General features: G+C 41.1%; 1 protein-coding gene across 4 annotated transcripts in view; it reads right to left on the bottom strand.

Moving 5' to 3' along the window:
* LOC144755338 (SRSF protein kinase 3-like) overlaps positions 1-14,245 on the bottom strand; it is a 1,366,259-nt gene that overhangs the window by 705,243 nt on the left and 646,771 nt on the right. For all 4 annotated transcript variants that reach the window (XM_078644145.1, XM_078644144.1, XM_078644146.1 and 1 more), the window contains exon 10: positions 11,592-11,617. In XM_078644145.1, coding sequence (XP_078500271.1) covers positions 11,592-11,617 — 26 coding nt within the window. The remainder of the gene's footprint in view (positions 1-11,591; positions 11,618-14,245) is intronic.

The following is a 14,245-nucleotide window of genomic DNA, read 5'->3' as shown; positions in this document are numbered from 1 at the left end:
AACCGCGATTCCCGAGAAAGTCCAGAGTGTTGTGTTCTGGGGTGTCTAATCACTTGCTCCTCTGTGACTAAGTAGGAGGTCAAGTGAGACAGAATAGCTAGTCGGTCCTGGGGCTAATGGGTACTAAGGTGGTAGGATAACTCAGTCCCTGCCTCCTAAGGTCCCATAATCCCAAGCATAGTTCTGTGAGTAAGCAGAATCCTTGCAAAATGGCGCCACCAATGTTTGGTCTGGTACTTATTCACTAGACCCCTGAGTAGCGCTTGTGCTTAACCACAATACACTCTCAGTGGTGAGAGGGTTTTACCTCCTCAGTTTTTAGGATTCCCCTATTGCTGTAGGTTTTTCAAGCTTAAATTCTAAAAGGTTTTTAGACCCATTGTGTGCAACCATTTAGTCCCTTTTTGATATATACTATGGCTCCACAGATCGTGATTCCAGTACATTGCCTTCTAAATCATTTGTTACAGCATGGGAGCCTAAATGCGGGGTCTCCGGTTGACTTTGTGCTTGAGGTGGATCCTGCATACTGCTTTGAGGTCTTTTATTCCTGGGTTACATTTGCCAAAGGATGCGAATGATCATTTTTTCATGCTTATACGGTCATTGCAGGACCGTCAGGTTATCGGCCTTGTGCAGTAATTGAAGTTCCTGTTACATCCTGGGAGCACCAAACTGGGTTTAATGGCATCCTTCCCCATCCTTTCGCATTTGTTTGTATGGGCCTCTTAAGTATTGATGGGGCCACATGGCAGGTATTAGCTGGTTTTACGCCACATCCTTAATATCTTAATGCGAATGTGGCGGAAGTACGTTTACTATATGCTCAAGTGATTCATCTCTATCAACGCTTGGTCCAGTTTGTTTCTCAAGCTTTTCTAGTAGCTCCGCCGAAAGCTGCGCCCCCCCATTACAGATACAGGGTGGAGGCCTTGTGATTAGCCCAGTTCTTATTAATTCGGTGATTGGCAAACGTCCTCATCGTTAAGACCTTCCATTTTGGATAGCTCAGAAAATTGAACAGCTTTATGCAGTTTTTCTACACACTGGTCCTGTGGCGAAACACAGGATGCTTACTATGTATTTACTGAGTGGTCGGATTCCTCCCTTAGCGGACTGCAACACCTGGGGAACGGTGTTTGCCTCAGTGTATACAAATTGTTTTGGCACCTCCTCCATGAACGTTCTTCCAAGTGTTCTAAAACAAGTACAGAATGAACAGAGTCTGTTCCAGCCTTGGATTTGGGGATCAAATTAGTGGATATTTTTCCCATGGTCTCCACAATAATTATTTCTAATATTAAGGGTGAGGCAGTTTGCTTACAAGTTCGCCAACGCCTTGTGGCGGTGGCAGACATTGATCTAGAGCTTGAGATGCCAATTAATTTTGCTGATGTTTACACATCGTTGGGACGCAATAATTTAGGAGTCAGGCCATCTACCCAATCTCAGAGTAAACTCCCCCTGACAAGGAGGGACTTCCGGTCTTTACAAAGAAGACATGAGACAAAAATAAGCCCCAGACGATGAGAACCCTCCTCCTGGACAGGAGTTGGGCGGTGACTCTCATTGACAGAGCTGCAGAAGTTACCCTAGTGTGCCAGACACTCCGCCAGTTTCTGGAGGCAAAAGCAACGGACAATTGTATAACTGTTGAAACCGCAGACACCAGCGCATCTCCCAGGACAGACTTTATCATGTAGACCTTCAGATTGAGGGTGCTATTAAACGCACTATAAATGGAGTTTTTAGGGACAAACTGACGTCTTCTTATGACATATTATTGGCAGAGGTTGATTGGCCTCCCCCTTTTGTCCTCGCTTCTCTTCGAGGCGAGGAGGTAATACCTCCTTCTTTTTAGCAGTATATTCTGGATGACACTGCGCAAGCTTATGCTTCGGAGTGGACTCTAGCCTTGGCTCCTGCTTTGTATCGCAATCAGGCTGGTTGGGATAAGGAATCTCCTTTGCATGTTTTTCCACTACGGTCTACTTCGCAACCCCAGCCTCAATATCCCATTAATGACATTATCTTTCAATTGGAATATCAGGGTGTTATTGGGCCCTGTGTCTCTTTCATGAATAATCCTCTTTTTCTGATATTGAGATCGGAAGGTTCGCATCGTATGGATTATAGACATTTGAATAGTCATGTCTGTACCTTAGCCATACAGAACACACACAGTACATCATTAGTCAATAATATTGTATGGAAAAAGTTGAAATGTTCGAATGTTTTTTCAGTCACACTTTGGCTCCGGAGAGCCGAGACTTGACCGGATTCAGTGCTCTTAGCAATCAGAGGCACTTTGCGATATTGGCTATGGGGTATAAGAATAGCCCCAGGGTATTCGAAGCACGTATAGTGTGCATTTTGAATGAAATGGACCCTGATGCATTTTCATATGTCGATGACATGTAACTCAAGGAATTTGGGTTGTACTGTGCAGATGGTCATTTTTCGGAAACCCTTTTAGCGATTAATAATCTTTGCTTAAATTTAGACCTGTTTGAACGAGGCGTGCGAGGTGGGAATGGGGACGCTACTCCCCTAAATAAGAATCAGTACTAGAACAAGTGTCTATCGGATCACTTGACCCTACCTGCACTGCAATGGCAAAACTATAGTTTGCTCGGTTTTAACAAAGCTTGAATCAAACTTACAATATCAATGAAATTATAACTGACAGTTTGTCAAAATAATAATTTTACTTTCAACATATCGACAAATGTATTTACTAGTGTCTTTGACTTGTACTTTGCAACATAAAGACATGTTTTTCATTTACAGCGTTTCATGAAATCAAGCAAAAATAATACAAAACATTCTTAGCATAAATATTTTAGCGATCAATTTGTCGAGGATCCTAATGCATTTCGGGATCAAATGATCCCTTCTTCAGAGGAACTGCAAAATGAACAAAAAGCTTTTTACTGTTTAACCAAACAAAGTGGTTCAAAAACTTGTTACAATGTTGATAAATTTTAGGTCACTGTGATGATAGTATAATAACCAAGTGGACCCAAAGAAGTGAGGGTGGTTAGAAAAAAGGAGAAAAAAGATCAACTAGCATGCTTTCTTGCCACTTAAGAAAATGTGGGTTGCACGTGCTCAATATGGCCAACCACTAGTCTGCACTGGTGTGCAAGTATGTAGTCAGTATATATAACATGAAATACTGTCACTATTACCTCCAATCGACAGAATCAGTGATACTCGAATCCTCAATGTCCAAAGATAGAAAAATACACCTGGGAAAAATAACGTATAGTTATGTCTAATGTTCCATATTAATTAGAGAGCAACCAGCAGTTCTAAATCTTTGCGATGTTACCTGCACTCCCACTGGAAGCGCCCTGGCCAAGTACCTCCAATGCAACATTGGTATGAGGTCGAGACAACCTGTAATGATGTACCAAATGTTCACTAAACAATAATCACCATAACCCAGCCATAGTCATCAAATATCGAGGCATTGGAAATTACCTGAAAACGAATCAATGCTTTCTGAAAACGCCGCAATCACTTCATGCTCAGTTTGCCAAGAATCCGTCTTGCATATCAGAAAAAATACGAATTCTCAACTTAAACATTCAGCCTAACACTTAACATGGCTGGGTTATGGTGATTATTGTTTAGTGAACATTTGGTACATCATTACAGGTTGTCTCGACCTCATAACAACGTTGCATTGGAGGTACTCGGCCAGGGCGCTTCCAGTGGGAGTGCAGGTAACTTCGCAAACATTTACAACTGCTGGTTGCTCTCTAATTATTATGGAACATTAGACATTAGTAGACGTTATTTTTCCCAGGTGTATTTTTCTATCTTTGGACATTGAGGATTCAAGTATCACTGATTCACTGGTGCTTTTCAGTCTTAGTTGGTTCATAGGCAGTCCCTTGGGGATTGCACGGCACAAGTGGGTGAGTTACGAGCTCTACTTTTAGCTCTTGAATTTGCTGATCTTGAGTTGCCCACACTGGTTGTGAGCGACTCCTTTTACTGTGTACAGTTTTCAATGACAATTTGTTTTTTTTAAACAAAATGACTTTTGGGATTTTAAAGGTAGCGCAATAAAGCATAAAATGCTCTGAGTCTGTGTTGCCGCTCCTAAAGACCGTTTGCCACTTACACATGTTATCCAAACATTCGGACATCAGAGCGCATGCTGTTGGTAACTTTAAGCTTTAAGGAGCCCTCCTACCATTTTATCCAGCTTGAGTTTCCTTGCTGTGTTCTGACTTGGTGCTCTAATTTCTAGCCTGATGAAGACCCCATACTAAGGATTCAACAACCTTGATTTTGGGAAGGGGTCAAAACGTTGACTTCTGTTACTTTCAATAACAAGCATTCACAACTGAGATTTGTTTTCAGCGTCCATAGATTGCTATGTTTTTGTTATAAATGATTTGCCTTCTGTAGGCTGGACAGGTTTTCATTATGTAAATATAATGTATATATGGCACATTACCTTTCCTTTTCACTCAACCCTCCCAAACGCACTTTCACCCTGAGCACTTTACCTTTATTCCGCCCTGAGCACCATTCTCCTAAGTGGATAGACAATGGTGATGTCTTTAACAATTTATTTTGACTTCTTGAGAATACATTAAATCTATTGCAGACATATGATTATGTAGTTGAGAATGCTTTCATTTATATTTTTTATGTTTACCTTGAAGTTTTGATTGCTATTGTGAACAATTTCCTACTGTACTGTTGGTAACTCTATGGCTGATGAAGCAGCCAAATCTGCAGTGGCCACAGTTACAGTAGCAGCAGTTGCGAGGTCCATGACTAAGAGTGACAATGACATTTTGGTGGCTATTGCCGCTACAAAGGAGTTTACGCCATTTCCACAGGGTTTCCCTTCACGCTATACTTGGTGAGCAGCCATCACAACGCAGGCATTACCATCGCTGCCATTACGACGCTGCTTTTACAACGCAAGTCGTTTCAACGACTTGCGCTGGAGGGCGCTGTTGGAAAAGGAATAGTTTAATTTTCTATTCCAACACCTTCCCTACTGTAACGTGGCTGGAGTTGGAATAGAAAATTAAACTATTCCACTATCCAGCGCTTACGGCGCAAGTCGTTGCAAAACAGCGTCGTAATGGCACGCGGGGTAAAAGCCCGCATTGTAATGTCATACAACCCTATACTTATCAGATGACTACAGACAACTTACCATTTCTACAACTGGTGATCGTTACATTCCCAACAATGACCACAGACTTTCACTCATTGTGGCCGACCATGAAGACATGGCTTCTGCACATGTGGGGTTATCGGCTTTGGTTTCTCTTTTACAGTAATGCTATTGGTGGCGCAGGTTATACCAGCAGACTCGCAAATATGTGCTATGTTGCAACATATGTCAACAGATTAAGAGTTCTACTGTGTCTAGCCCACCACAGACTCATCTCTTCATTTGAACCATCTATTTAGTTGTTTTTATCTTGATAATTACGGTCCCTTAACATCTCATAATGCTTTCAAATATATTTTGGCTGCAGTAGATTCATGCACTAGGGTCCTCTGGGTTTGGCAGAAACGCTCTGCTGACGCTCGTACTGTTATAAAAGATTTCCATGTCTTTGTAGGAACTTATGCCTCTGGTGCCTTCCATTCAGACGAAGGTCCGGCTTTTGCCGCTAAGGTTTAGTGTGATTCAATGAAGTCCATGGGGATGCAGGTGCATTTCTCGTCTCCACATACGCTCAAGGGCAATTCTGTAGTGGAAGGGATGAACTGTGATTTAAAGCAGTCATTAACAGCAAGGGTATTAGGTACAGCCTGTGGCTGGTTAATTCATCTGTATGAGGTTGAACGTGCTCTTAATAATCTCCCTCGAAGATCTCTGAGTGGGCGGACGCCATCTGAAAGGCTCTTTGGCATTAAGATATTTGTGCCAGACCTTGATGGTCTAGACGTTGTGGAGGCTGCCGCAACATTTGACGTAGATAACCACTGTGCTATGTAACAGGATCTACAGATGAATTGTGACATTCTGGCAAAAACCCATTTTCCCTCGTCAACGGATGCAGCAGTGCTGATTCCTGTTTCTGGCTGGCTACCGAAAATTGTTGATCTGGTAGTAGAGAATGTGGCAAACAAGAAAGAATTGCGGTCCCACATACCATGATCTCGTCCCAGTCCTTGGTCTTATGGGCACCCAAGCTGTGAATTTACCTCCGCTTCCAGGATCCAAAGACAATCGCTTTATTTCAATTGACCATGCCAAGTTACGCCATACGGCTGATACTCAATAGTATACCTGCAAGCGTCTCCCGTCGGGATGTTTCGTTATGTCCTATGAATTCTGTTTGTTCTGTTTCTCCCAGGATGCCAGATGGGGAGACCAAGTCTGCAGTTGACTAGTTATCAGTTTTACCTTCTACATATTCTACCATGGAAATTACTTATGCTTCCGCGCATTTTAAACCCCCAGTGGTAGAACTAGATTAAAATTTTAATCCTGAACAGCCCCGTTGTTTCAGCTGAGTTCCAGCAGTTATTATATTGATCAAAAGATAATTTTTCATCGGACAGTTCTTCATTGTTTTCAGTTATCTCACCGCCGCCTGCACTGATTCGTGATTTCATCGCTTGGTTAAAACGCACTTATCTGGTTCCACCTTGAACTTATGTCTGTATCGGTTTTTTCAATGGTATTCATCTTCATGTAGATTGGATTTGTGACTGTGTTTTTCCTTTTAATTAATGGCCACTACCTCCCTAAACGCTCTGCAGTGGAACTAGTTGACGGAGTATTGGCCCCACAATTATCATCCAATAAAATGAAACTAGACCAAGCCCTTGTTAATATTTCCCTAGTCCCAATTGCTGATGGCATTGTGTAGGTTAAAGTTCCATTCGATGTATATGGTCCTCCAGAGACCCTACAGATACCATATGTCTTCCGTGTTTCACTGGGTGATGTTGTTATACCTGGTTTGCATTCAGATAATTGGGATGTTACTGCTGGGAATTCTTTGTTTCCAATTTGCAATATTACATTGTCTTTGATACTGAAGATTATCTGAATTCAAGTGATTATGCCAATTTATTTTCTTACCAACATTATGGGCATCACTTTCTCCATAGAACCAGCGGACAGCGTCCCACTTTTAATTATACACAATGGAAACATTGCCCTACTCCATCTAAAGAAAGTTCTAAAATACAAAAGCAAAAGTATTCATATTTCACCAGTTACAACCTTTCCGACCCAGCCTCATATTACTTCAGATTGAATATCCCTACAACAAACAAAATACATGCTTACCCAGACGAAGTTAATTTATTCCTTGTCCTTTATTGCCGATTTGGCCCTCAAAGGTTATGATTATTGAGGGAGAATGTTGAGTTGAAATCTGTATGGGGCACTAAGTCCTTGCAAGTGCAGGGTACTGAGTCCTTGTACTGTGCTTGTCTGATACTAACTCAAATATTATTTGTTAATCAAACGGTCCTGCAGACTACTTATTTGGGATTGGCTACAATTTCAATACTCCCACTATTCCTTCCCTGGCTCTTTATGAAACATGCAGGTATATACCAACTACACTGCAGATAAACTTAATTATATGATAACAAATGATACCATTAATTCTTGTAAATCCACATGGGCAGGCATTATGGCCTACAGACACAAATGCTTGTCATGCTCACTTTATGAAAATTACTAGTGGGTTTAAACTACATATACCAGATTCAGGCTACCCACATTCCCCCAATTCCAATACGGTTACCATTTATTTAGTTGGTAAATTGTGTCAACAATGGTTTGAACATTCTACGCTGTCTTCTATAAACCAACATCATTCCCTTTTATCGGGAGGCACCATGCTTTTTGACTTCCTTCTGGGCCAAAAGCCCATACGTGCAAAAACGTTTTGTTTATGAAGCCTATAATGAATTTTGGAAATTGTCACAAATGGAAGCTGCTGTACGCTAATGCCAAATAGATCAGTATAATTTGGATAAAGTTATTGCCATTGTTGATAACAGTACTAACACATTATCACCTAGTATATACACTTTAGATAACATTGAATCTTCTGGTATTGATATTGTTCAAAATGAAATGTTTACATGGTATCATGGTCAGAATCAACTTCTATCCGCTATGCAATTTGGGTGGAAACTCCAAACACTTAAAAATGGGAGAGTACTATGGGATTACCTGAATTCATCAGCATTGTTTTTAATACATGGAGTTATTTCATTACCAATCTCACTGTTTCAATTGTCTGCTTTCATGAAACATTATCTGGTAGGTAGGTATGAACTGCTTGGGAATAGTTTCATACATGAGCCATGGTCCTTGCCTTTTCGTTGTCAGCGTGCTGAAAAATAAGTTTTTCTTACAGGGGAAGAATGTGATTCTACTATTGGACATTCCCTTGTGTGCCAGCAAGAAAAAATGTAACGGCGTTTGCAATGTTTCTGCCCCTAATTTGACTTGATTTCTAAAAGGAACCCTGTTCCTGCTATTATTCCAACTCTTACTTTGCTTTCCAATGGTAGTTATCTTGTCCTTAATAATCAGAACTGCTACGGTTTGCAGACAGGCATCCTGTACATAGTAACGGTTTCACAACAAATTACTTGTTGCAATAACGTCCTAGCCACCCCCACATGGGAGTGTAGATAGTTCGCTGTGGCCTTCCATTCCAACTTTGAAAACAGATTTCAATAAGCTAAGCAGACTCAAAATGCTATTGTTTCAACAATAAGTGGCTTTCATGTCAGCCCGTGAGATCTTTGAATTGCAGGTGGCGAGAACGTCCAGTGAAATACAATCATTGTTGAACGCAAATCTCCCCCTACATTTTGGGGAATTAATACACCATATATTTAATGTGTCTGACATGACAGGCCTAGCCCATTTTTTAAACTAGTGGGATACGGCCTCGTGACCTCTTTCAAAACTATTTTTGGAGTAAACCCTGCATTTATTCATTCTATTTTTTCCAGCGTATTTGGAGGGTTTCCTCTTCTGCTCCTCCTGGTTTGTTGTGTTCTTGTTCTGCTACTACTGTTCCGCAACCGCTGATCGTTCTGTGATTCCACCAGGCCTGCAACAGCTGCAATTGTATCGTGATAGGATGTGACAACTCTTTGGTGGGATGCCATTGGAAACTGTAGACGTTGATTTTTGGCTAACCTACTTGACCTATATGCATCCTGTGTTTTACTGCAACAGGTGCCCCTTTCAATGGGCCATGGACATCTGCCTGGCTACCACGTCACATGCTGCCCTGGATTTTGAACTGTTGATGGGTCAGTTGATGTCCCATACCATGTAATTTTCCTTGGGTATGCGGCTTGTGTACAATCCGTCACAGAAGCGACTCCCTGTGCCCATGTGCAGCACCTCCTGGATCTGAGTTTCATCGAAATCGACACAAGTTCACCAGGAATGCTCAATGCTCCTAACGACAAATGGATGTGAGGAGCATGTCTGTTCATTTGACTTGCTTAGTTGGATGGCAACACTTTTCACTATGGAAGGTTCGGAGGCATTGTTGGAGCTTATGGCATTCCATTTGGCGATCTAAATATTGGACCCCGAGGATATTCTGTAATTGAACATATTTTTGCGTACTAAAAGTTTTCCCCCGCCTTTTCCTATCTCTCTTTTGGCCATGTTTGTGCATTGGACACTCTCCAGATACGCTTTGACTCTGCTTACCTCTGACTTCTGTAATAACTTGGTATTACCGTACTGACCAAAGGGAGGATGTCACGTGGGCTGTATTGGCATTGTCATCTTCCCTATGTTAGCATGAGCATGTTGCTGATTTGCCGGTGCTTTGCGTACACAAATTTATTTTGCTTGTGCCCCACTCAAACTTTCACAAAGAACAGGTTGTTGTTTTTGCACTTTGCTCATTCCTGGGATTTAGGCTGAACATTGTGAACAAGGTCAAACAACAATGCCCCTAGTTATTCTGTTGTGGTCAGGTCCTAGGACCTAGACCAAATATGCAGATGCAGCTGTTGTTTGGGAACACATACTTTGGTCATATGAAAATACACGGATAGGTGACACTTACTTGGAGAGGGACCTTTCCAGGGAGAAGAGCGTGACAGCACTAGTTATGTAGATCTACCATCTATAGACTGAGGTACGGGGGGTCTGCTGATAACACCCAGAGATCTTCTAATATATAATCATCTTGCTTTTATACAAGGGGAAGAAGATTAGGCTACTCTGTCGTATATCATGACAGCTCCTTTTATAATTTACAGAGTACTTGCTATGCTGACCTTATGTGTGTTAGGGATTTTTCTACTGGTTGTGGCGCAAATACTGCATAATAGAGCACGTTAGTTAAAATAAACATTTAAAACTTTTTTTGTGTCTCTGTCAGATCTTATTGTGGACGAGTACAAGAGCGTGAGCAAAGGGTGTGTCTTGCAACTGCGATTTCTGAGAGAGTTGGGAGTGTTGTGGTCTGGGGTGTCTTATCACTTGTTCCTCTGTGAGTAAGTAAGAGGGCAAGTGAGACACTATAGCTGGTCGGTCCCGGGCTCATGGGTACTTAGGAAGTAGGATACCTCAGTCCCTGCCTACTAAGGTCCCACAATTCCAAGCATAGTTCTTTGAGTACACTGAATCCCTGCAACACAGCATGTGTGCTACAGGGGCCACAAATTAAAGAAAATATAGTAAGATGCTAAGACCATCAAAGTAAGCCCTGCAATACAGACACTAGAGAAACAAATAACGCAAGCAAATAACAATACCAATATTTAGCTGTCTATAGGTTTACCAGGAGGTGCAATCTATGCCACTGATCCCACAAAAGTTGTCCATTACAGCGTATTTAGACACTCAAAGCCGACAGAAAATGTTGTAATTATGTTTCTACAGAACTAAATATTTCAGCCCTTGGTTCTGAACTGGGCCAATACATTTTAAACAAAGGTAATGCATCACCATTTGTCAAATGCCCAATACTCACCTTATTGTAGTAAACAAATGAAAGTGGCCGGACACACTAATAAAAGACTTCCGACCTCAGAGACTATTCTGAATAGTTTTAAGCCAGACTCTGTGGGCCCAACTCCTCAATAATTCAGTTTAAAACCATTTACTCTAACTGGCTGCTATGAATTGCACTACACACTTTAATTGGAACCTATTTTATACATTAATGCTTATTTGACTCCAAGCACTGGTCACTTTGTGGGCCAAGTTGTTCTTGAACCTTGTCTAAAAACAACCATTCGAGGCTTTTATGAACTGTATTACGTACTTTAATTGGTATTTTCTCCACATTTCAATCTTTCAAACATCCCCCTAATTCTAAGTACTCGGCCTACACCTAAGCCTATTCTTGGCTGAGTATGCAGCTTAATGTCATAATTCTGTACATAACCTGAGAGCACAGAGCGGTCATGTGTATTAACCTTCTCTCGCCAATTGCACTTTATACTCTTGCTGCTAATACCTTTGCAGTCTATCAAAGCCCTACAGTTTAACTTCTCGCTTAATTCATTTTTATGAATGTGCATAATGCCATGTACATGTAACAATTTTTATTAATCATGCATAATAAAATTATTATTATTACCTTTTTGTAGTACAAGACTGAACTCACTGCAAATAAAAGAGAGACACATGTAAAAGGGGTTGGCAAGCACTATACTCAGTCACATTCATTGCAAATAGTTAATAAAACAGTTTATTTAAGCTACTATCACAATTGTTCAATGATTTGGAAAGGGACTTGCCTTTCAGTGGCCAGAAACTAAATTAGTAGTTTTATATGAAAAATCATACCTATTTAATGATGCTACCAGTGACTCAATTTACATTGTCACAACTACGTAAATGGCCTCATACTGGTGCTGCCCGTGGTCTGTTGGCTTATATTCACAAGTGCGAACATACATCATTTTTATGCAAGTAATAAGGTATGTGTCAGGCACACAACCCACCCACTGTTATTCTGTCACCAGCAACGCATTCACTCCCTTTATGACGCTGTAGGTCCAATAATTGTGTATTGAATTCGATTTCTGGCCCATCACTTCTCAAACATGTACTTTTGTAGACTCTCGCTCCATATCAAAATTCACAATGCTAGAAAATGCAATCGTTTTCGAATAGAGGAGACATATCGAAGAGAAATTATTTCTACATGACTGAAATAAACTGAATACACCAAGTGTGAAGATGGTGTTGCATGTAATGAGATCATTGATATTATTTAGCCACACATTGAGCATCTAATTAAGCAATTAAACCTAGCCCATGCTCGTCCTTCTAATTTAATCACTGCTGGGAGATATGCATTTTTCTAGAAAAGGCAGAATGTGTCCATAGAAATCAAGGGGAAAAGTCATTGTCAATGTTAGTTAAAGGTGTGGGAGCAATGGGTCTTAAATGCACTTACAGGCCCACGGTGATGAAGGTTGGTTCAGGTAAAATCTAGCTGTTCAACCCGGTCAAATGATTTACTATCATTTTTCTGGAGGTAAAAATCTTTCAGAAGGCTAAGGCAGGGAACTGGACTGTCCACGGGCCCCACACATAGAATATGAGACCCCACTAAAGGCTTGAGTATTACTATCAAGACATCTTATCAGCACTGGAGTCACATTCTCCCTTTTGCACCCTCATTCATTTCACATTCAGACTTGGTCACTTTTTTGGAGCTTTAAATTCTTCAGCAAGGGAAAGCTGAGGCTGATCTGGGCTCCATGAGACTGAATACTGGCTTACCAATATCCTGCAGCACCCCTGAACTTTGCATAAAAAAGGTCGTAGCAGGGCAAACCTGGAAATCTAGTGTGCTTGAGTTGGACTTTGTCAGGTAACTGTTTTAACGCCCATTAAAACAATTTTTCCAGGCCCCTTGCACTATTGTGCTTTGCAAAGGATAAAGGTGAGGGCTCTTTGGTGAGGCTTATGGTATGGGGACAAAGTTTCACTGGATCAGGAAGCTAGGACAATTTAGACATTGGAAATGGCCTGATAATCTTTAGCTGCTCGCCAGATTTCATTTAGAGGTTGCATCACATAAAACTATTTGGAATTGGCAGTAGGTCCCTATGCTCTCATGAGTTCCAGGGACTGTTTACAAGGAAATTCAGCTTTATTGAAAATGGAAAATGTTTCTACCGTAGCCTATATAAATTGATTAAGAGATATGAAATCCCTGAATCTAACAGAATTAGCCAAGAAGCTTAGGCTATTTTGTTTACAACACAAAATCAGATTGAGGGCAGAATATTTGCCTGGGAAGGCAAATGTTACTGCAGACTGGTATTCAGACTTGGTCACTTTTTTGGAGCTTTAAAATCTTCTGCAAGGGAAAGCTGAGGCTGATCTGGGCTCCATGAGACTGAATACTTGCTTACCAATATCCTGCAGCACCTTGAACTTTGCATAAAAAAGGTCACAGCAGGGCAAACCTGGTAATCTAGTGTGCTTGAGTTGGACTTTGTCAGGTAGCTTTAGCGCCTTCACCCAAATCTCTAGAGGCTGAAAAAATTCTAAATGCAAACGTTTCAAAAAGTTGAATAGGTTCTTCATGGATGCTCCCAAAGCTATCAACCTCTCAGGAGGTCCCCTGACTAATCCAGGCCACAGATCTAAGGGGGATGCAGTAGGAGACTTTTCCACACCTGCTTTTTAAGGCCATAGCCACAGGACCCTTCCCATTAGGCTTCGTTAAAGATGGCCTTTTGCCCTTAATTTCCCTATGGATTACAGAAGTTCAGCTTCCCTGACCACTGTGGAACAACTTGTACAGCCATGGTTCAAGAAAAAAGTATGGTCAAGGGCTTCAAGCAGAAAACAGTCTTTACAGGTAGCAAGAAGTCTAATTCTCTTCAGCTTTATTATCATGTCACTACTGGAAAGTTTGTGTTTCATAGTAAACAAAGAAAAGTCAATTCTTAGCCTCTCTCTTTCATTAGAATTTTTAGGCTGCACAATAGATACCATCAGTGTGGCACTGCTCCTTCTCTTGAAAAAGATTACCAAGATAAGGAGAGAGATAATACACATCTTCAAACAGGATTCTTTAACTCGGAGAAAGCTATTGAGACTTTAGGTCTGTTGTCCACACCCATTAAAACAATTTTTTCAGGCCCCTTGCACTATTGTGCTTTCCAAAGGATAAAGGTGAGGGCTCTTTGGTGAGGCTTATGGTATGGGGACAAAGTTTCACCGGATCAGGAAACTAGGACAATTTAGACATCAGGTAAATGGTGTGGT

This window comes from Lissotriton helveticus, chromosome 5_1 (assembly GCF_964261635.1).
Source record: "Lissotriton helveticus chromosome 5_1, aLisHel1.1, whole genome shotgun sequence".
Classification (NCBI taxonomy): Eukaryota; Metazoa; Chordata; class Amphibia; order Caudata; family Salamandridae; genus Lissotriton; species Lissotriton helveticus.
The sequence above is the reverse complement of the archived record's forward strand: the minus strand, read 5'-3'. Positions and strand labels throughout refer to the sequence as shown.